General features: G+C 25.7%; 1 protein-coding gene across 1 annotated transcript; it reads right to left on the bottom strand.

Moving 5' to 3' along the window:
• Positions 1 to 105: 105 nt before the first annotated feature.
• On the bottom strand, positions 106 to 25619 carry ftz-f1 (ftz transcription factor 1). The gene is made up of 6 exons (XM_011505430.1): positions 23424 to 25619; positions 6159 to 6451; positions 3590 to 4087; positions 686 to 944; positions 365 to 465; positions 106 to 288 (listed from the first exon to the last, which is right to left on the bottom strand). The coding sequence occupies exons 1-6, from the start codon at positions 24469 to 24471 to the stop codon at positions 142 to 144; spliced, it is 2346 nt and encodes a 781-aa protein (XP_011503732.1). The 5' UTR covers positions 24472 to 25619; the 3' UTR covers positions 106 to 141.

A 25619-nucleotide genomic window follows, 5' to 3' on the forward strand; every position in this document is an offset into this window, starting at 1 on the left:
TTCATGTTGAAATTCAGTTCAATCTCAGCAAAGGCGACATATATATGAGGCTAGCGCTGACTTATCCAGCATCAGCAGCATGATCATTATATCCAGCAGCAGCAGCAGCAACGCTTCGTTGTGCTGTCATTGACTTCATTTTCATTTCCTTTTGGCATGCAGCATCTCCATAAGAAGTGTCTGCGTAGGTGCACCTCCGTTACAATGCTTCTGATACAAATGATCTTCGCCTCTGCTTGCTACCACGTGAATTTCAGGTAATACTGCTAACAATTTATTGAACTTGTCCTATAATCCAAAGTAAAGAAATGTAGACATTAGAAATCTTTGTAATACTTGAAATCAAATCAACATCTCAGCTTACTGGTATAGATGGATAACAGGTCAAAGTGTAGTCCAAAAGTGCCTGTTGGACTTGCTCATGACCTTCTTGAACATGTTTCTTGTTTACCAGTCCACGCACATCTGCAAAGCACGAAGCATATTAGATAAAAAAGAAGTAATATTTATGAGTGATTTTTTTTTAATATACAACAAATTAACTTTTGCTGATTTATCAACTACAAAATTATGCAAGAGTTAACATCGATATTAACGGAACTCGAATCGATATTATCAGTCAGGAGAAAATAAAAAGAGCTTACGTTAAATGAATATCAATTAAAATAGTAAAAGGTAAACTAACCATGATTAAGTAACATTAAGAATTTCATGCAGATGTAGTCAGAAAGATCGAACTTGAGCTCTTGAAGTTTTGAGGAAAGATTATTGAAAAGATCCGCCAACGATGGAACTCCAAGTAGACCCAGACAAAGAAGATCAAACTTTTGACCGTTGTGAAGCGTCGTTTCATCGGGTAAATTATTATGTAACCTCTGATGTAGGTGATCGAGCACCAACATATCTGACCAGGAGTGTTGAAGTAATTTCATTTGGTCATCAACCTATTTAGGCAAAATCAATAAATTTTTGTACAATACCAAAAAATAAAAGATGTTAGTTGGATTAGTTAGATTCAAAGGAATTTTATAAGTCCATTCTACATTCTTCTATTTTCTTTTATCCGCAGTAGAAAAGTAAAATTAAAATAGGAAATTATCAAGATGATGCATGTATATTATTCATTTCTATTTGAATTTTAGCTAAAATGTCTTAATCTACGCTCTGATAAATCAAATATAATATGTACGTTGTATTTAAAATATAAAACAATTTTAAGTTAAATAAATTTAAAATACAAGATATATTATTAATATTTTAAACATATTAATTATCTTTATTTTATGATTTTTACATATGATTAAAATCTAGTAATTAATAATCTTTAATATAAATATAGGACAACTATAAAAATTCCTTTCACAAAACATTACCATGCTAATCTTTCCCAATCAGTCATACTTAAGTGTATGGTTCGTTCGAATCGTATACAAGTAAAATGAACACGAAACCTCTGAATATGTATTTAAATATGAACATACATAAATATAAATAAGAAAGAAGTAGTATATAAATTAAGACCATTAAGCCAATAATTAAAGTACAAATATTTACTACAGAAAAATAAATAAATATAAAACGTAAAGAAAGATAAACGAAAATGATATCAATATTGATTAAAGCGTATAGATTTATATGCTTGAAGAAACTGAATAAGGGAAAGATATGATTGAGAGAGTGTAAGAGAGAGAAACTAAATAATGAAATATGGACCCGCTTTAGGGTAACTGCCGTAACCTAGAAACGTATCTTGTTATGACCTAGATGTGAGGCGATGCTTGAATTCAACGATTGTGCAATGTCGCCGTCGTCACGGTTACCTCACATCCCCTCCGTTGCCATCTAACAAATGCTCTGACAACCAAGCAGCAACAGAGACTTACTTATTACTAGTGACTAATATACACCAAGTTTTTCCTCTCAATAAAAGATACTCTTTAACCCGTAATATTTTCATATATTTTCTTCTCTTTTCCCTTCAATAATTTTTTCGTGTAGCATTTTTATCATCAAATAATTTCACAGAATCTCCCGCATTTTTGGTTATTATAGAGAACAAGGTCAAAATAAAAAGTTATTTTTTGTATTTAAGTATTAATTACAAGACTTCTTTTATCTGCTTTCTTTATCTAGTTTTTAAAATAAAGAAAACAATTTTCTTTTTCGCTGATGTTGACTCAACTAATTTGAAGCAATCATTTATCTACTAAGTAAGAAATTAAAGTATAAGTATTTATATATAAGGAAATTCATCTGTAATAATTTTTTTTCTGTTAAAATTCTTATTACCCAACACTTATATGATATAGTATTATGAAATATATTTATCAATGTTTTGGATCTACATTTTTATTAATAGTAGTAAGTAATTATAAATTGTGATATTGTGATGAAAATTCCTTAAATGTATACTAATATAACTTAATTATTTATATATTTTTCAACGATAAATATATAAATAATTAAAATAATTTTTAATTCTATGATAATAAATTATTTTATAATACTTTTTAGATTTTTATTATGTTGTTTATACCACCAATTTTTGCTTATAATCTGACTTCTTACCATTTTCCTTAATTGTAATTAATTTTTCGTTTCAAAAGTACGTTTCTAATAAACTACTTTTCTTTCATTATTCTATTTACATATTCCGAATAAATAATCGAGCAGTCTCGATCCAATTTAAAAATTGATGTAAATAAAATTTCGATGATTACGGTAAAATTGGTAAATATAAAATAAATACTAAAAAAATTTCATTAAAAAGAATTTTATTATACTTTTGTAATATGCATATGTTTTTGAATATTTCGTAGATGATGTATAGATTTAAAATTCCTAAATAAACGCTACTTTCTGAATAACAGGTTAACAGATGTCTAGGATTTTGAAAAAATTATTTCATTCCGTAAGTTGTTTCGCATATTTTTTAGTGTTATATTTAATTTTTCGTGCAATTATTTTCGGTATTTATATATTACAATATATCATTATAGTATTCAATCATTATTCAATATAAATTTTTATATTTTATTAGTTAAATCCGTTATTGACGGCCATACATATATTTACATTGTAAATCGAAAATAAATCTAATAAAATTTGAAAAATATAGAATAAATCAATTGTGAAACTAATATGCCTTTATTATATTTTGTAATATAAGAATACATTATTTTAATGCATAAAAACTACACTGATTAAATAAAAAATAATAAAATATCAAATATACTTTTCGTTCGATTGCAGCTACTATTTCTGTTTGAATTTGTATATATAGTTATATATAAATATATAACAAACGGAACATAATGAAAGTTTGTTTATCATAACAAAAGCATAATTTTTCTTGTACGATCAAAATTATTGTTAAAATTTTAATATTATAAAGAATATTTATTATATAAATAATAAAATTTAATATATCGAATATTTATGACAGAAATTCCTAAATTTACGTAGCTATACCTAATTGTAAAAATTTATTAAGTAAAAATAAAAATTTGAATAATACATTTGAAGCTGTGAAAGATATCTTTATTTCTTTTCTTACTTTTACTCGTAAACTATAGAGAGAACAACTCACCTTGAGATCTTTGAAGAATACAGAGTTCCTCGCCCAGTCTACCTGAGAGAAGAGATTTTGATCAAGGACCTTACACATGAGCTCAAACAGGTCGACCTCGCATTGATTGTACGTCTGGTTTTGCAGCAAACCAAAAAGAGAAGCTTGCCATTCACGATCGTCGACCGTTTGCACAAAGTCTCGAATCATAGGACTAGTTTTAATAGCGACGCCATTGCCTGGTTGACCAGGCACGTTAGCGTTACCCGGGGTGCCGGCAGCACCGGCTGGGTGATGGTTTGCAAGGCTAGCTGGATGTAAATGACTACCGTGGCTAGAATGTTGTTCAAAGCCACTGAAACTTTTGGGACTAGGCGTCGTTGAATTGGCCGGCCAAAGTTTGGCACTGTCAATGATACCGGAGGCACTTCCAGGCCCATGGCCCAAATGACCACTGTTGCTTGTTGCTGAAGTCAAAGAGGCTTGCGAAGAGGGTGCGATCATTTGATGCTGTCCGCTCTGTAATCACATCAATAAGTTTCAATTAATAACTCATATCAATTTTGCGCTATGAAAGCGCTACTTTCTTAATCTTAAGTATTTACGAAATATAAAAAAAATTAATTTTACTGACCCTTTATATCCAAGACAAACCTTTAAAGTATATTATCGTAAGAATAAAATAACAGTCTTCCGAGAAGGGCTTCAATAAAACATTATCGTATCATATTATTACAACAAGTAATAAAATACTACCATTATTTTTAATTTTTTAAAAACTGCGAATCTGTTTTTAGATTCATATCCTAATGGAATTTATCCGAAAGAAACTTTAAATTAATAAAAGATCATATGGAAACTTAGAGTAGATATTCAAACAATCGAATTCTAGATGATAGTCTCATTATAATACTTGTAATAAAATTAAACATTCTATTTTTATTCTAATTTTGTATTTGATGTGATAGGATTAGCTTCTCATAAACATTTTGTAACCTCAAAAGATAAACTTTCTACAAGTATATGTAAGTATATAAACTGACAATAAAACGATTTAAAAATGTTCAAATTAAAAAATTTGAATTTGAAACATATTTTTAATTAAAGATGATGAATTTGGTAAATATATTTTCACTATTACACATTCCGTTTAAATCATATGAATAAATTACATTTTCAATTTAAAGAATATTTAATGTTCCTAAAATCTGATTTTTTTTTATATTTCAAAAATTACAATTTATCTATATATTATAAATGATACATTCTTCTGAAAACATTTCTTTATAAAAACAATTAAAGCTGAAAGCCTATTCGCTATTAACATTTCAAGATAAATAATGTTATGAATTTTTTATTATAAATATGTTTGCATAAAATATTGGCATTTTTTAAATATTTAAAATATTATATGTTGTATTATAGTTTATGTTGAAATTATCCAATAATTTGTACATATATAAAGAACTTAAAATATCAAATAAAATATAATTTAAATATTTTATTTGTATATAATTATATAATTATATATTAAAATAAAATATTAAATATTGTTGAAAATTGTAATCATAACGTTATTTCCTATCACCCGATTATCGCTTTATACTATCCAATTTTTATCACTGTTCATTTTAAAATAATTACTTTCAAGAAATTAAATACTTCGAGCATCTTGTAATTCATAGTACATACAGAATAATTAATGATAAAGATAATTCTAAATAAATAATGTATCAATAAATAGATCTTATAAAAATTCAATGAACATAATTTATTTGATTGAAAATTTTAAGAAACTATTTTTTCACAATAATTAATAAAATATGTATTTTTATGTTTCCGATTTTTAAATTAGAAGTTTAATAAATATTACAAAAATCAGATAGAAATAAAATGTTATGATGAAAAATCAAAAGTTAAGTACTATTTTAGATAATATGATTTAAAATAAATGCTTCATTTACTATATAGAGTTCTTTATCGATTTTTTAACCAGTTATTATACATTTACATGAAATAATTCAATTGAGAAAAGACTTAAATCTGAAAAATTAAAATACATCTTATAACAATATATAAAACTTTTTTTTTATGCGATGTAATCCAATATATTATCATAATGAATAATACTATCTTTGTTTATAATATTCAGTTATTTATTAATATAATGTTTTAGAAATACTTATTTACCTAATTCATATAACTTATTAGTAAATCTCAGTTTAATTTAAGTTCAATTTTTATATACAATAATTAATATAAATTTGTAAATGACGTATAAAATAGACAAGGTTTTCAAATTTGGAATACTGCACTCAAATTAACAAAATGTTCCAGGTAACGTATCAATTCATCTAATCTAAATATTACTTATTTTTTTCTCTTACATTTTTATTAAATTTAAAAATATTTAAACTATTATATAACATAATATAATTAGATAGAAAAATATATTTTTAAATCTGAGTACATTCATTAGGTTTAGTAAACAAATTTAATTTGGCTAAAACCAATTATATTGCATTGACATGTTCCAAGCTTTTATTTTTCTGTGAATTTTATTCTATAAAAAATATTGGAAAAGTCTTACCCCGGAAACGCTGGTAGCTTGTGTTGTAACAAGGCCAGCGGCCACAGCTGCTGGCGAGGGTGATGAATCCGGCGAAGACGTCAACGATGAGACTTGAGGTATCTGTATTTCCTGCTTGATGTGCAAAAAAGGCGTGACCGTTGCGGGATAATTAGCCGGATCACCAAGAGTGCCCCGGATCGTCTGCAAAGCAAGTTGTCGCTGTCTCATCATCTGTAATTTTCGCGCCCGATCGCGTTTGTACATCGGTCCGAATTTGTTCCTGCCACCACGCATCCGATCTGCTCTGACCGCTGTAATTATACAAGTACTTAACTTTATTATTTAATTTCTTTCTATTTCATTTACAATTTATGTAATATACATTGAAAAATCCCTTTAGATATGTTTATAAGAAAACTGAATGAAAAAGCATTCATTTCATTATATTGAAAGAAAATTTTATATATTCAATGCATTATTTAATATACAAATTATTCCCTATATAAAATTTAAATACATATTGAAACACTTCACAACAGATTTAGTATTTTAGATTAGTTCTAGTAGTGTTTAATTTTTACATATTGTAGTTACTATATTAAAAAATCCTTTTTATATTTCGTAAGGTTTTAATTATTTTAATCAAGTAGTTAAAATTAATGTATAAATGCATTTTTAATTAAAACAATAACAGCTTAATATTGGTATTGTTATGTTTAAAATAAATCTCAAAAAAAATATTCTATATGAAAAAGTTTATTCTAAAGCCAATTTAAATATGCTTAAATATTAATTGATTCAAAAATAATATCCATAAAACTCTAAATAAATCATTAAACTAATAGAAATAATTTACAAAATAAACTCATTATACAATTCTTTACAATAGGAGTAAAAAATAAATTAATATCAGAAATAATATTTATACATAATAATTAAGTTACAATAAATAAAATGAAAAATAAATTTTAAAACAAAAAAAGAAAAAAGTAATAAAAATAAGTCATTAAATAAACAGTTTGATAACATATCAAAGAATGTTTAATAGTGGTTTACACAGCCTTGTTTCGTGCCTAGAAGTAGAGCTATTCCTTTAAGGTCGCAACGCGTGGAACGCGGAAGTTTAGCTAATCAAAAACGAAGTAGGGCACAAAGGCTGAGGGAGAAACCTTTTTAGTTCCACTTCTCTGTTAATCGACATCTTGTAAACAAAATTAAAATTTATATACATATATATATATATATATATATATATACAATGTTTTTGTTGAATGCTGATATCTACCAACTGAAATATAATTCGCTTTATTTATTTTTTTAAAATTCATTTGCCTTACTTTTTTTGTTTACGCAAAAGGTCATAATTATCTATGAAATGGTTAATATTAAAAAGAATGCATTATTAATCTACTTTCATAAGTCTGCTATTAGTTTCATTCGAGTAAATCTTAGTGCTACCTGACAAAAATTAAACTGTTGAAAAGTATTTTTTATTTTAATAAAATCTATTATATTAGATACAATGTAATATTATGAATTTAATAGGAAAAAATGTTTAAAAATGTATTGTTAGATTCCATAAATATTGTAAAAACTCGCAAAATAAAAATATTTTTCTTCATACTTAATTATTTTATATAAATATTCAACATCTTTGTAGAATTGCGTAATCACTGCATTGAAAAGAAATTAATTTTGTTTAAATTATTAAATAATTAGGTATTTAATATTATAGACATGCACGTGTTTATATGTTATATTATTTCAATAATCTTATAGATTACAGAAGAATAAATTGTACTTATAAATTTTTAATTTTATAATATTATATAATTCAAGTAGCTTATCTGAAATATTTTTCAAACAATATTTGCAAATTTATAATGCATCTGTATATAATAATTTTATTTTTATAAATTTAATGAAAGACCTTTATACTTATTTCTATTATATATCTTATAGCATATAGTTTTTTGTGTCTATTCGAGTATATAAGAACACATGAAATAAATAGAAGTTTTAAATATACCAGATTTAACTTTCTCGTAGTATACTCAATACAACTTTTTATATTTTTTATTTTAAAAATAAGAAATAAACCTTGTTTGTTACTACCCATATGTTCGCATGTATGAACGTGCCAAGATATTTTATATTTTTAATAGCATAGAGCTGTTACCATCTTCTGATATAAAGAAATTTGCACATTATTATGTATACATTGAATAATATTATGCTATTTCTACAATTTAAGTGCTAAATTTCTCTGAAAACGTAGACATTATTTGCGAAAGTTTAATATGATTTACTTATGCATTTTAAATACAAAATATCATTTAATGAAGAAGATTACTAATGACTTTTATAATATATTATACTTATCATACTGCTTTTATAATAATTATTTAAGAATTAAAAAGATAATTATAATTCTTTGCAGAAATATATCTGATTGTTTAGTCGACAATTAATCGCATTCATTAAATTATTAGAACATCAAAATAAATATGTAAGTCACATGGATTTTTTCAAATACAGACACTTCCATGAGTTGAGAGAGTGAGAGAGAGCGAGAGAGAGAGAGAGAAAGAGAAAGAGAGAAAGCAATGAAGTCTCGAAGAATTCATTGAAAGTGAAAGGAGTTTAGAGCAGGCAATCTACTTTGTTCATTGAAACTTATATGAATCCAGTTTCTGTATTTACCATTATCCATACCGATTACTATAATTGCTATTCTTGTTGAGGTACCTTGGAAAAAAAGAAAATGGAAGAGGACGCCTTCCTATCAGACCCGTGCTTACATATTATCTTTTAACTTAAAGTCACAACATTGTAGTTATCACAAAGATAGTTGTATGAAAATTAAGCTATGCATTTAGAATACAAATAAAAGAAATACAAATAAAGAAAGCATTGTTTTAATGTAATAAATTAAAAAAAAAGAAAATGTTAAAATTCCTAAATAAGATATGATACAGCAAGGGTTAATAAACTCCAATTACCATTCTAATCTACCAGAAAACAATCTAATTGTATTTGCAAACTGCACTCAGACTAATAATTCGAACCTACGCATGTTTGGCTTCTATGCATATTCCCATTAGCGGGTACATTTTCTCCTCACTTTTACTTATTTTCGTTTTAACGGAGTGTGTTACTATATTTGTACACAGATACTTGATATTTGACGAAACGTGCAATTTTACCCACTAAGACATTTTCGAGTAATAAGGAGAAAACACGGTAATTATAACAGCTGTATATTATATACAGAGCTGAGATATATGTATACATGCAGAAAAACTAGTATACTAACAATATTCAGTTCATTTGGCTTGAATTCAGTTTCCTCCAAATAGCTGCGTAAAAGCACTGCAAACGAATCAACTTCGCTTATCAGATGTTTAGTATTGCTAACAATGAAGAAATCCCATCGTATATCAGGTGTCAAATACTTTATTTATCAAATTTATCGAATGCTAAAAACAATTTCCTTATGTTTATTTGGAAGAAAAATTATAAATATATCAATGCATTCTTGAAGTTAAATAATGTTTAGTGTCTCTTTTCTACTTTATTATGCTTCGATTTACTTTTTTTCACTCTAATTTAATTTAATTTAGGTTCAATACATTTAAGACTATTATATATTTTTTAAAGTATTAAACACTCATCATTTTTTAATGGCGATACATTTATAATAATAAAAAATATGATTATAAAAATAAAGCAATTGTAATATGTTTCGATTAAGTATAAATATGTGTTAATTACTTTTATAATTATCAATTTCTATCATTTTATGTATAAATTTTTGGAATATAAATAGATATATTATTAGTTTACTATAATTGAATAAAAAAAATAACAATAAGAAATTAAATAAATACAATAAACGACCAATCAAAATATAATCATATTTAATATGATAGTAAATATTGATAATTATAAGTATTTTACCATAAGCTATTTTTTCAATTATTGGACAAATGTATCAGCCGTTATGAATATTATAAAGTATATTTTAATAATTATCATGCAAACAAAAAATTGATATTATTTTTAAATAAAAAGACTTCGTAAATACAATGAGTAGATCATGTTCAACTAAAAAACATATAACGAACATAATTTAAAATGTAAATAGAGTAGTATTAAATTATATTCTTAATTGTAAATAAATTGACACCTGCAATTGATCGAATATAGTAGCTGTGTTCAAATATTCCAATACAAATTTCGGATAAATATTAAATTTTTCATATGTAAATATATATCGAAAATGCAATAATCAACCACGTTTGCACAAACAAATATTGACAACAATAAACACATCTATCAAATACTGAAATATATTAATAATAAAAGATATTTTTTAATCTAGAGGTCTTTTATAAAATTGAACTTAATAAAATTTTTGTCAAAACATTAAACAATTTTCATTTTGAATTTAAAATATCTGAGTATAAGTAGGTTTATTTTTGATAATAGTATTTATAAATTTTATAAATTTATAAATTTCCTTTGCATCTAAAAATTATTTATACTATATGAAGCAAAGATTAAAGAACACGATTTGATATGTATCCAAGCAGTGTTGAAGTTTTATACATTAAGTTTATATTAATGTAAATAATATGCATTATATTTAAAAAATATTTTATAATATCCGACTGAAAATAATATATCTTTTGAACTACAGTAGGCTTTACTTTAAAAGATTTACTTTAAAAGAGTTATCAATGGAGTAGATATAAATAAAACATATAAAAGCTATATAGCCTATGTAAGTGATGAGATAATTAATATATTTTTGGATATGAAAAATATACAATTTAGGGACTGGCATTTACTCAATTTAACGATTAAGCGAGCTATACGATTTTATGAATTGGTTTAATAAGACCATTCACTTTTTTAATTAACTAAATTCAAGCAACTAGAATTTTTTACTTTTAAATTACTAAAAACTGATATCAATTGTATAAAAATTAACTTTTGTTAGATATACAGTTTGCTTATTCTATTGTACTATTACCTCCTTTACCACTAACCTCCTCCTCTCTTAAATAACTTTATAATGAGATTTACTTCTACTTTAAATATAAGGAGCTAAAACATATATGTTTTTATTTTATTATTTAACACTTGTAAATATTTTCATCATTTTAAAAAATATCTTTTATTTACAATAATTCATTTATAATAATGGAAAAAATATTTTGCCATTAAGTCATTTAATTAATTTATTTTGTACTTATAATTTACAATAACTCACACTTTATTCTTAAAAAAATCCAGTGAATGAATGAATTATTTATATAATCATTTTTTAATTATCAAAATATATATATGCTGAAAGTGTTTATGAATATTAAAGCAGCTACTAAGAAAATGATATAAAGTATATTATAAGAATTAACTATTCCATAATGTACACATATGTTGATATTTATTATTACTGAATAGCAAATTAAAATAAATTAAAATGTTAATAGTACTTGTTCGCATATTTCAATTATTTTAATATTAAGAATTAATACAATATATTTTTTTCTACAATTATATATAAATTATTAATATATATATACAAAATAAACTTTACAAAAAAAAGAAAATAAAAGTTAAAATTTTAAAACATATTTTCAATGAAATTTATAAACAATAGAATTTATATATATATATATATATATATGAATCCAATGAATAGATAAATGAAAATGAAAGTTCACTTAAATAAAGCAGTTATAAAATCATAAACAAATTTGTTCACTTCTTCTCACGCGTGGCTTTTATAACTTTAATGTCTACATCATTAATTGTACTTTTAATATGTTTTCGGCAATTGATACAACCGATTCTTTTAGTATTACTCTGCCAAACTAAATGCCCTTTATGAACTATTTGATCCTTGTCAACATCAGTTATTATATAATACCAGTAATCACTAGAGATATATGGTTTTGTAAAGGGGAATAAAAATTCTTAAATCAACTGAAAATATAATATTTTAATTTAATGTATATGGCAAATTTTGTTATTTAACAGTCAGTTAAAATTTTCTTTTGACACAAAATATGCTTTTTATTTATATAATTAATTTTTTGTAATTTTACGCTTAATAATTCTTTTTCAATAAAATTTAAAAAGAACAATTTAATATTAGAATAGAGTATATTTAAAGAAATAGTACAAGAACCGTACAACGGCAACTTAACGAATATTGCGTTTCAATTTTTAATAAATAACTGGAATTGGCTTCGTTTATTTTCATTAAATCGTTCATTTTTGGTAGATTTCAGTATACTTCATAAACTTTACTGTTCACTCATATTCCTATTCAAACACATAAAACTGAATAATTATGTATAAAAATCGTAATTGATATTTGGCGCAATTTTCAAACCGCCCTAATAAATATTATAAACTCTAGTTGTTATCAACTTAAATTTACACAATAATTGTTATTAAATAGCTATATTATTATATCCTATACACATACATGTGACACTTCTAAGAGTTTAATATGTACACAACAGTAGCGGTATCATTCAATATTTTCAATTTATTTATCAAGTATATAAATAATTATATGTATTTAATTTTATGAAATATATAAATCAATATTATTTATTTTCATTAGTTAAAAGTACACGATGTAAATTTAGACAATGAAATGACCAAGCATTCTTAAAATTTATTCAAACGAATTAGTAATTAATACAGTTAACAATTATTTAAATATATTCTAATTTAATTTTCTGCTTATCTTTTAGTACAGATGAATAAATGTTTAACGATTTACTATGTATATTAAAGAGCTTGCAAATTTAAGTATATTTTCTACAATAATTATAAAACAAAAATATAAATGGGCTTTATAAATATCTACATTTCAAACAACAATTCTATTACTGTTATTATCATGCAAATAAATAATATTCATGAAATAAAATTGATAAATATAAAATAACTTTTTTAGTTTAATAGAATAATTTTTTTAGAAAATAATTTACTTATTTTTATATTATTTTGTTTTTAAGTGTGAATTTTATGAAAATATTGAAAAATATGCATTAGGTTATTAAATTTTAGGTTATTAAAAATCCAAATATTATAATTTTAATAAAGTAAAATAATTTTTAAATAATTTTTAACATAAAACTTTGAATAATTTATTAAACATTAATTGACGTCGATATTAAAATGTACAAATTCATACTTCGTACAAGTATGTCTCATTTTATAAAATGTAGAATGGCTTAATATACAAGAATTGACAGATAGTTAAAAATTATTTTACAATGTAAAAAGAAACAGTAACAATGGAATAAAAATAATTCATAAAAGTCTAAAATAATTAAAAATTAATCTTGTTTTTTAGTTAGTGAAATATTGTTATAATTTATGATAAAAGAACACCGAAAAATATCAGTTTTTCAAATTTGAATGTTTTATGTTAACGGTAATTTAGCGACTTAACATTATTTCGAATTTATGATATTTTTTCTCACACTGTTTTGCGTACAGCATTTCATATATTATTTATGATATCCCAAATAATTAAAGCCTTTTATAAAATGGAGCTATTAGAAATTATTTAGTTGGTAACATTTTTGTGAATAGATTTTTATTATACATTTCAAATGAGTATGTACTTTTTGTCACTATACCTAATTTTGATACAATACTTGCTTTTAATTTTAAATACTTTGAATCAGCAAAATAAATATGAAGACTATTTATATGAAATCATTAATTGAGTATATTTTCAGTGTTTAAGTTTTAAAAATTAATTTACATTGATATTTATTATGAAAAAGTTAATATAATTTAACTCATAACTACAAATTTGTTAACATCAGTAAATTTAGGTTAACTTAGATTAAAATGGATACTAAATGAAGTTCATTTTCTTACTATCAACTATCAATGAGTTTGAATAACTCTTTATTAATAAATAGTAAGAAGTTATTTATTTAACTTTTCTTTGGAAGAATGTTGGTTTAATTTAATAACGCGAAGTGTTTATTTCATTTTAAAGAACTCAAAAGAATGGTGAAAAAGTAATTTTTAAGTAATATTAATGATAAAAGAAATGTTCTGAAAATTTCTGTTGCTCGAAATGCAAGTAAAATAGAAAAATGTTATGTTAAATATATTCAAAAATATTTTAAGTAGTTAATATTGCAGTATTGAAGATATTTTTACTATAATTACAATTTAATATTTTTGAATTAATTATCAAAGATAGGAAAAAATGCATGTATTAATATGTATTGATAAGTGAGAATCTAAATTATAATTAATGATAATTAACTTAAATTATTATAATTAACTGCATTATAATTAACTATAATTCTAATATATAATAATTATAATAGTGATTAATCTATGATTTCTTGACATATTATCAGAAACATGAAAATATCGAGAAGGATTTTTTTTCGGATGATTAGAGCTTGAGATTTAATCGCGTCACGATTGGAGGACTCAAGCTTCTTCATTTTGGCCATTTCACTTACGATACCTTATGTAAGGGAGTACAGAAGGGATATCATACAATTTTGAAAGTTCTTTTCGATTTTTTCTTTGGACAAAAATACAAGAATGCATAAGAAGCACATGCAGAGAAGCCCAGAAAGCGAACATCGGTCAGCTTACAGTATGCAAAGTTCAATTCTTTGAAGTTCTTTCAACATAATACAAAAGTTATGAAATTTATGTATTTTTAAATTAATAGTCCGAGACCTGATAGTAAGTATTCCCTCTCCATATTTCTGATGTGTGCACAAGTTATTTTTTTTTCTATTCTTATCTCAACTTTCAAATAAAATATTATTTAAATTGTTAAATGAATCATGATTATGATTATATTACCTTAGTTGCCATATATCATTATTATTTCATACTTACAATATATTTATAACCTTATTTGACTGGTTAGGAAATAAATTTCTTATGTTATAATATATACATATTAACGATCTGCAACTGGACATTTTCACCTTTAAATATTCAATTCTGTATAATTTTAGTTTTCATTTAAATCCATTTGCTTTATTGTATCATGATAACTATTAAACTAGTATAATTAAAATGTTTCGTTTAATATTATTTCTAGGATTTTCAATGGTTTAAACATTATTTCCTATTCATAATTTCAATTTGATACTTCATTTTAAAGTGAATAGATGCAAATGCAATAAATAAATAAAATCATAATTCATAAAAATTCTTTAAGGTCTAGTCAAATTTTTGAAAGTAACTAAGAAATTATATGAGTGCATATATGAATGTTTTTATTCATTCTGTTTAGTGTAAAACTTGAACATAAATAATTTGTACCATAATTTGTATATGCAAATTATTTTAGAGATCAGTACGCTGTTCTTAAATCCAAGAAACATATTATTATAAGAAGTCATTTTATTCAACGTAATAATGACATATAGATAACATAGCTTTATTATATTTATACTTAATTTTTTCATTTTCATTACTTATCATTTAAAATGTTTATTTGTATTTAATAACCTTCAATGTTGTTATTATTTCAAAGAAAATAATTTAAAGAAATAAAATTTATATAAAAAATAATAATATAAAGAATAAAATTTAAAAATAAATTATTAAGAATTAAAAATTTGTATTTAATTGATGGAAACAAAGAAAAAATTAAACATACATAAAAGATTAATAAACTTTCCAAAATTTATTATAATCGCCTTACTTACGCATTCAAAATATAAGTATATGATCATGAATTTTATTATATACCTTCAATTTTTACTATATTTACTACATAATAAGACTATATTTTTAATAAATAATAAGTTTAAAATTATTTTTATTTATAAATACAAAATCTATTAGAATACTAAATAATTAAACACTAAAATAATTAGTATATTTGTTGTATTTTATTAGTACATCTAATAAAATTGATAAAATAGGACACTACATAAATTTTTTTTGGTATAAAATGAAATAAGAATGACATACAAATAATTATTTTTTAGTCATCATAATTTTTATATACCAATCACGATGAAAATAATTAATTTTTTTAAGGAAATCTTATTGAATGAAGAACCCTATAAAAATTAATAATTATAATCAACTAAATAACATTATTGTAAATATAATTTATACTTTATAATTTAACGTTAACCTAAAATCGATATCTGCTAAGAACATTTTCTTTTTTATAGTTTAGTTAAATCACAAACCATATATACTAATAACTGCTGTAATAAAGGCAAACAATATTTTAGGTAAGCCTCAACGTTTTTTTTTATTGTTTTCATCATACAATGCAAGATAATATAATTGCGAATTGCATTGTACATACTAAAAAAGATAAAGAAACATTTTCTAAACTCAAAATATTTCGTGTAAAAAGTTATATGCAAGCTGCATAGTTATTAATTAGTATTTAAAATAGTGTAGAATAAAAAAAGTTAATTTCAATATATGCCATAGTTAAAGAGTTTATTTCGATTTAAATTTATACGTTATAATGCTTAAAACTTTTCACAATTTGACACAATGATTAATTTTCCAATGTACAATTTTAGACTCTTATAAATTTTGGTTATAAAATACTAGACAAGATTTAAGCTTACTTTACTGTCAATCGAAGATATGCGGTTCTTACTGTTTCTGATTCTGTTCTTTGATCTAGAAATCTTCTTTGCATGAGAACTTTAATCACTTGAGCATTAATTTAGAACATAACCCTTATTTCATTCTTTGTATTTAGTTTAGAGTTTTCAATTATCAATAGAAAATTGTATAATTGTTGTAAATAATCATGATGTATATAACGTTAATCATGCAGACAAAAACAGTTTAATGTTTGGTTTGAATATATGATGTAAAAATTTTCTATGTAAAATTAAATTTCTAAAATTAGAATAATATTTTCAACTAAACTGATACACTACTATGTAAATTTGAGTACAGAATAAAAAGTTACATAAAAATTATATTAATAAATAGTTAAGTCGTGAATTATTTAACATATTAATCTCACAATTCCAATCTACATCTATAAATTCAAAAATAATTCTTTTTAGAGTAATTTCAAAATCTCTTGTTGTAATATACAAGTTTGGTAATTTGAACTTTATTTAAGAAAAGCATTTGTATACGCATGCACACGTGTACATGTTTGACTGTGTGTATGTAAAGGAGAAAGTGAGAGAGGGAAAGAAAGAAGGTGCGAAAGAAACTATTTATAGATCGGTTTAATTACCTGAATATATGCTTTTAAGCTTATTGAGTTGAATTATGGCGAAAAAGTAGTGCAAGTATTTGTGATGCAAAAGTCGACAAATCGCTACCATTAGTGCTGCTGCAACTCTTCACTTTCCTAATTGATCTCGTGCCATCTCACACACTTATGAATTCATTATATCTTTTTTATCTTATACATCATGTGTGCATGCTGCCAGAACGCCCAAAAACCTGCGATGTCAATTTTTCACCAGTGCTTTTTAAAGTAGTACCGTTATGTTTTTTTAATCAGTTATTACTTAGAAATGATAAATTAATTTTATTTATTTTCCGTAATATGATATTCAAATGTGATAGTTACATTTTATTTGCAGATTAACAATAATGTACTTATAATTAAAGATGTTTAATTAAAACATACCGCACTAAATTATATATTATTACTTGTATGAAGTAATGTATTTATTAACTTTTAATAATATAAATAAATAATAATTTTTTATAAATCCTATATTCGAGGATTAAAAGCAACATATTTTAAATAATATAAAATTTAATATACTTAATAATAATTCCTTTTTTTACATTATTAGAAAATATTGAATTTTTAGTCAAAGAATACACGAAAAAACTATATTACTATGTGTATTAAAAGTTTTATTAATTCATACGTGTCTGATGAATATTAATCATTTATTCTAGCATAATAAACATTTTCTGTGCAATGTCAGAATACAAAAGTATTTTAAATTTGTTGTTAACATTTTAATAAATTTATGTCTCTATGCATATAATTGAAATTGTAATTTGTATCTGTATGTTTTTCAAAAAATTACAACTAGAAATGCGAATGTTAATAAATAAGTATGATGTAAAATTGGATATTAACAATTTATGCTTTTTAATTTATATTGGAATACACATATAATATAGGTAACTTAACAATGAGAACATCTAATGAAAGAAGAAATAAGATGAAATAGAAAGAAAAAGAGATAGATAATTTTAATATATTAAAATTTTGAATACACAACGAATTCGAACGTACACATGCTTTAAAATACAATAATGTGTTAAAACCTATGAGTTTTTATACTTTCGAAATTACAAACACTTATTTGTGAATTTAAGACTTCTATTTTTGAAGGACCTAGTTTTCATTCAAGAACGAAATTATAATGCATCACCTCTCGTTTTCTCACTTTTGTTCAAAGACACTGGAATAAATGAAATTCATCAATATTTTAAATAATAGACGCTATTTTATATTTCATTTTTACATCAAAAGATTAGTCGGATAGTCAGATAGTTCCAAAATTGTTTTTGAACTATAAATAAAAAATTTTAATTTATTCATACTTAAATTTTAATATAAATTTGTAATTAAATTATTATCGAATATTCTAATAATCAAACTAATTATTTCATGTAATGAATTAAATTTTAATCAACATTATTAATGTTCAAAGAATTCAATTTGGTAATTTATCAAATATTATTTTTAAACTTTCAACTTTGCTGACTTTACTTTTTTAATACTTTACTCTTGCTTTTATTGGCTATCAATACGAATAAATATAAATGATCAACTAAGAATGTGTAATATAGATTTTCTTAAGTAAATGTAATAACTATTTTATTTTAAAATTGGTTATTTTTAATACCTTTTGACATTTAGTTCAAATCTTTCTACATCAAAGTTAATTCGGTTTATTTGACATATTGAGAATCAGCCAAGTTAATATTTGGCGCCTTTTTTATTCGATTAATTCAAGACTCACTCTAGAAGATCCATGGTACTTTATAGTGCACGTTATGCGCGGTGATACACAACATGAGCGAAACATCATATTTTAAGCGGATGTTTGAAATCTTAGATGCTGGAACAGCAATATAAAAACTTGAAATTAAATTGATAATTGGCTACATTAGACCGAATAAATTGGGCGACATTAAACAAAAATGAAATCTAAAGGCAATAAAAAGTAAAACGCGATCATCTTGTGCGTTGGAGTATATCGAGAATATGAGAGTTAATGCGAAGCCATCGAATGTCGTTCGTACTAGATGCATTGACGCTATCAAAGTGAAAAAAGGAGAGAAAAGAAGTCAGCCAGATATCAAGTTCTATATATTTCATAATTCTTCTTTCACCTTCGTTTTATTTTTATTAATATAACACGTCTATCGTACTCATGTCACTTCCATTCGATCAGTTTATTACTTCGTCGCTTTTTGAACCTACTGCTATTCAGAATCCATAAATAACATGTAGCACATGAACATCATTGTTTTTGTTTATTAGTATTAGCTTAACTGATTAATCGAATCAATAAAAGCACCAATTAATTCTGTTATTAATGTTATTTGCATTCGCTTACAAATTCTAGATAGAAAAATTTCCATTACTTTATTTACATATTAATTAGTTATTAAGCTAAAGGGGCGTATGCATCTTATAAAAACATATAAAATGACTTTACCTTGGTACACTGCATAGGAATAGAAAATAACAAAAACTTGAAATGTTTACGATAACAAAAAATATATATTGCGATAGCTATGAAGATATATCTTTTGAAAAATAATATGTAAATAAGAAAGGTATAGCTCATTGAAGACGAGACAGAGATGATTAAAACTCATTTATGACGTAGTTAACGTTATATTAATAAATTAAAAAAATTATTTTTATTAAATGGAAAATTAACATTATTCAATGTCTTGTAACTGTATTTTCTAGTTTTATTAATCTAATAAATATTTTGGATGTTATGGTTTTCTAAAAAACAGTTTAAAATTAAATGTTAAAAATAAACCACAGTTCTCATTTGATTTACTTATTCTTTTAACTTATTAAACATATGTTAAAAATTCTGTTACATATTTAACGCTTTATCAAAAATTGTAAAATAAATTATATAAGTTGTATATTTTTAATATTTGTTTTAATAATGTTATAACATCAATCATAAATCGTGTTAGAGACTGATTAATTTATATAATTATTAAAAGAATAACTTTAATTGTATTAGTGTATCTATTCAAAAACAAATTATGCATTACAAAAAATAATTTAAACGTATAAAATATTAGCTAATTAGAGAAAACATAAAATATAAAAATTCTAATATAGATAATACTGTAAATACAAAGTATTTGGATAAATAAAAATAAGGGCAAAAGGATTAATGAATCATGATTTTTTATAAAGATTTATATCTGTTTTGAGTGGTTTTACGTACTTTATTTTTTATAACTTTATACCAATGTATTCTTGACACGAAAAATAATATGTCTTAAATTGGTATATCTATGTATTATAAAATGTCATAAAATTCAAATTATTTTTTTAATTTAAATATTTATCATAATTTTTACTTATATGCATGTATTACAAATACATTACATATATTCTACACTAAAAGTAATTAATAATTACATTTCTTTTTTTAAGGAAATAACAATTTAACTAATTTCTGTTAAACTAATTAAGTATGAAGCTAAAAAAGAAAATAGATAAACGTTAGAATGAAAGAAAAAAGAACTTTCTGGTAAAAGTACAACAGGAAAATAATCGAGTTTAAATAATGCATTTTAAACAAAAATATGTAATTGAAATTTATAAATAAAAAATGTGTTTTTATTTTTCATCAACTTAAAATACTTTTATATTATGTAACACTAGTAATAACAATATTTTAAAACGGAGCTACGAATTAATAATGAATTCAAAGTGAAATAGACAAAGAAAGAGAACTGATAATGTTTTTATTTTTATTGCATTTATGTCGATCTAAACAGTATATAGTAGTTGTTCAAAATACTGTAGCATATAAGAGACAATAAATTTTCAATACATTTTCTTATAATTTTATTTATACTAATATATTTTCATTTATTAAGTCAAATTCAAATAAATTTTAAAGATAATATATTTCTCTTAAATTTTATATATTAAAATTTTATTCATTGAATTGTATTTATCCAATATTAATTTATATTTGTGTAAATTGTTATATATTATATATTAACAGATTTTAGTTTCAGATGTTAAAAACCTTCGAATCGAACCAATCGGAAACTATTATAAAATGAGCCATTAGTATTTTTATGAATTAATGCAACATAAAATTTGCTTATGATATTAATAAACTTTATAATTAAAATTTTAATTTTAATTTATAAATGTATACATAGCAACAGAATAAAAATTATTATTACTGAAGTAAAAAGAAAATTATAGAAACAAATGTTTATTTTTTTAAGATTTTAAAAAATATACACAAATATTACTAAATTTATAATAGAAAAAAGTGATACTTTTCACTGTTAAATATATATTGAATTTGTGATTTTTCCTAGATGTTAATGAAGACTGAGGTATTTATTAATTTGATAGTTTGATAATTTTGTAATAGATTATGTACATAGAAAATCTTTCCGCTAAAATTTTTTCATATAAAATTAATATTATGAAAATGACAGAAAATTTACTAAATTTAAATTTATTTAAATTATAAGATAAATATAAATTTGAAGATTTAAATATATTTAAATCTTCAAATATTTAAAGCAAAATTATATTTTTAAAATCCCCATCATTTATATAATTTTTTAATATAAATTTAGTTTTATAAATATGTGCGCATATATATAGATACATTTTTCTATTCAAATGTAAAAAGTAGCGACTAATATATAAATAATTTAAAACAAGAATAACATTTTAATTTTATTATATTGAATAATGATATTTAAAGGTTGGTATATAAAATCTATCATACCGACTGTACATGAATGCAAGTTAATATGTGCACCACCGTGACACAAGAATAAAGAATGTAATATTATTGATATATATTTACGATACTTGCTCCGATATGTTGGAAAATAACAAATCTTATTTAAAATTGTAAAATAAATGTAAAAATAATTAATTCCTAATGTTTTAAACTTAATTTATTGGTTACACAAATATACTTAATTTTTATATAGCTTAAAAATATTTCTTATTATTTTTAATATTTTTGTAATCATATATGTTATTCAGCATTTTTTATATATTTATGATCCATTTATATATTGTTTTATATTGTCCTTTTTTATTTGGATGAAAATAATAAGTTGTTACGACTTTATATCTTTATAAATGTATAACTAAGTGGAAACCTTTTCAATTATAATTAATAAAACTCACTTATCTATAATTCAGTAATAACAATACTCTTTATTATTTAAGTATTAACATATTCTTAATTTGTATGTGAATATTATAATCATAAAATTGATTATAAAAATAATTTATTTTTATATAAATGAATGAAACGTAAAATAAAATTGTACGCAAGAAATAGCATACTGCATTGTAAAATTTTAATGATCGCAAAAAATAACAATAAAATAATAATAAAATATGGAAAGTGTAAATACTGTTTAATAACACATGATTGTTAAGTCCAAAATTTTGCAGAAATTTTTTCATGTTCAAATTGATAAATGGGATGATACAAATTTAGTCAAAACGAATGATAGAAATACAGATGTCGGAGAAAAATAAAGTGAAAACAAAAACAACTACCACAGTGTAAATAAAATTGGTTAATATTTTTCATATTTTAATTTAATTCACATTAATGCAATATTCAAAATTATAAAATTACATTTAATAAATCCAGTTCTATTGAGAAAAAACAAAATACTTTATTTATTATAATTTAGTATGATATCTTAATTCATATGAAACAAAGATAGAGATGAAAATGAAAATCAATATACATAAATAAACATAGATAAAAGGTGAAATATATATATGTAAATATATATATATATAAATATAAATATATATATAAATGTTTGTATATATATATCATGTGTGTGTGTAATTTAGGGGGGGGGGCGGATAGAAGCCGGGAGAAAGAAATATAAGAGATATACAGAAATTTTAAAGATCTGTGCGTGCTACTACATACATCGTATGCACTTGTAAAATGAAGGAACGAGAATGAAGATGAGAGATAAAAGAAAATACAAGATACTCACCTTCCAACTTCATGCCAACCTCGAGACACTTTTGAAACCTGCAGAAGGGACACCTTTTCCTTTGAGTTTTGTCTATGTGACACGATCGCTCAGCTACGCACGTGTACACCTTCTTGTTTTGCACAGTCCGCTTGAAGAAGCCCTTGCAGGATTCGCAAGTAAGAAGGCCATAATGGTATCCCGATACCTTGTCGCCACATACAGGACAAAGTTCCTCGATCACGTCTTTCGTGTCAGGAAAGTCTGATGGTCCGGATATTGAGCCTGTGACCACGCCTACACCGACTTGACCGGTAAGGCCCGGGTGGCACATGACGCCCGACGCTGCGCCATTAGCATTTCCGCCCGTACTCCCGTTACCACCACCACTGTTGTTGTTGCTATTGTTGCTACTGCCGTTGCCGGTGCTGTTAGTGCCATTGCTGGTATTGCCGCCGACACCGTTAGTGTTACCTCCGGTGCCACTGCCACCTCCGCCGGACGTGGGTCCGGCGTAGCTGTTGGGCTCGAGGCCGGTGGAGTTGCCGCCGGGGCCCCCGCCACCTGTCGGCGAGAAAAGACACGTGTACACTTTCTTGCTACTGCATGGCGAGTTATTGCGTTTGAAAAAGCCCTTGCAGGACTCGCAGCTCAGGAGCCCATATTGGTAGCCGGACATCTTGTCGCCGCACATAGGACAACGCTCTTCGAGACTGGTTCCGTCAAAGAAAACAGCTTCGAAGCCAGACATGGTCCCGGGTGTTTGTTGCTGTGTAGGCTGTTGCTGCTGTGGGCCCGAATGTGAGCTTGTCGGTCCCTGGCTACTCTGGCCTAACTGTGATTGTTGCTGATGGCAAAGATTCGAGCCCGGGCTCTGCACACAACTACCGTAGGTTGAGGGACTATACTGATGCGGTTGATGGGACTGGTGGGACTGATGAGTCTGGTGGGATTGTTGGGATTGTTGAGACGCACTGCCTGCATCCTGAGGACTGCTCTGGGGGCTCAGGTGAAACGGTGACATGTTGAGGGATATGAGGCCCGAGTGCTGCTCCATCTCCAATAACATATCGGGTGAGTACTATCTAACCCCGGGCGCAACATGCAGCCGTGACCGTCGCAAAGACGCGCCTTGAAGGCGCAACTGATTATTGCCGAAATGCAATGAAAGACCAGGAAGAACGTCACTGATGAATCACGACGACACTAGACCGATTCTGGAGCAGTCGCGTCATCGAATCACTGATTCAAGTACGAGTCACATACACACAACCGATCACTTCGCGTCCGAATTTTTGTTGCGACTATTCGTCCTTATTACAGCTATTATCGAGACTGATTAATCTACTCCTGATATTACTCATATAATTGCTACTATTGTATTATACGCGATGCAGTTCTACTGCCGTTCCTTATTCCACTAGCTCCCGCGCGCCATTCGAACTCTCCTGAAGGGCCGCGGCCACTCTCATTCTTTCTTTCTTCGTCTATCAGCCCCCCCCCCCACTTTTGTTTCGTTCCGTCCTTATCGGAGCTCCCCTCCTGGGTGACACTACTTCACTTGACGCCCCGTGGGTAGCCACACAACTGACGGCAGCGCAACACCCTCAAAATAAGTTGGAGGCCGCAATGTGTTGAGTTCGAAAGGGAAAACGCTGCTAGCGGTTGACGCGTCTCGTGTGCGTCTCTTACGGTGGCGCGGGCCAAAGCTGCACAAGAACACGGCCCGACGCGCGCAGCATAAGTGAAAGTGATTCGGCAGCAACGGAGGTGATGGCGGCGACGGTGGCACATGCCACCAGGTGCTTTGCGTACGCTGCGCCGCTGTGTGCGAAGGTAGGAGGGAGCTGTCGGAGCCGACGGGATGTGGGGGCGTATGTGCAGTCTGGGTGGGGGTCAGAAAAGTCCGCAGCAGTGGGGCTGACCTACTTACGGAACCAGGTCTATGTCGACTGCAAAAGTATTGTCCCAACAAGGGGGACGACGCTTGCGCGCATGTGGATATGGTTGTCGGAGTTGAACTATCACAAGCGGTCCATGAAGATAGGAACGGCGCCGAAGAGTTAGAATGTGGGTGACGGTCGGGGTTCACTATTGGAGTTGAAAAAATATTAGTTGAATCCATAAGAGCGATAACAATGCAACAACTTAAACTGGGTATTGGCTCTCCATTAACTTTGAGGTCGCAACATCGAAAGGAACTTGTATTAAGCTTGA

Source organism: Ceratosolen solmsi, unplaced genomic scaffold, assembly GCF_000503995.2.
Source record: "Ceratosolen solmsi marchali unplaced genomic scaffold, CerSol_1.0 scaffold94, whole genome shotgun sequence".
In the NCBI taxonomy this organism is placed as follows: domain Eukaryota; kingdom Metazoa; phylum Arthropoda; class Insecta; order Hymenoptera; family Agaonidae; genus Ceratosolen; species Ceratosolen solmsi.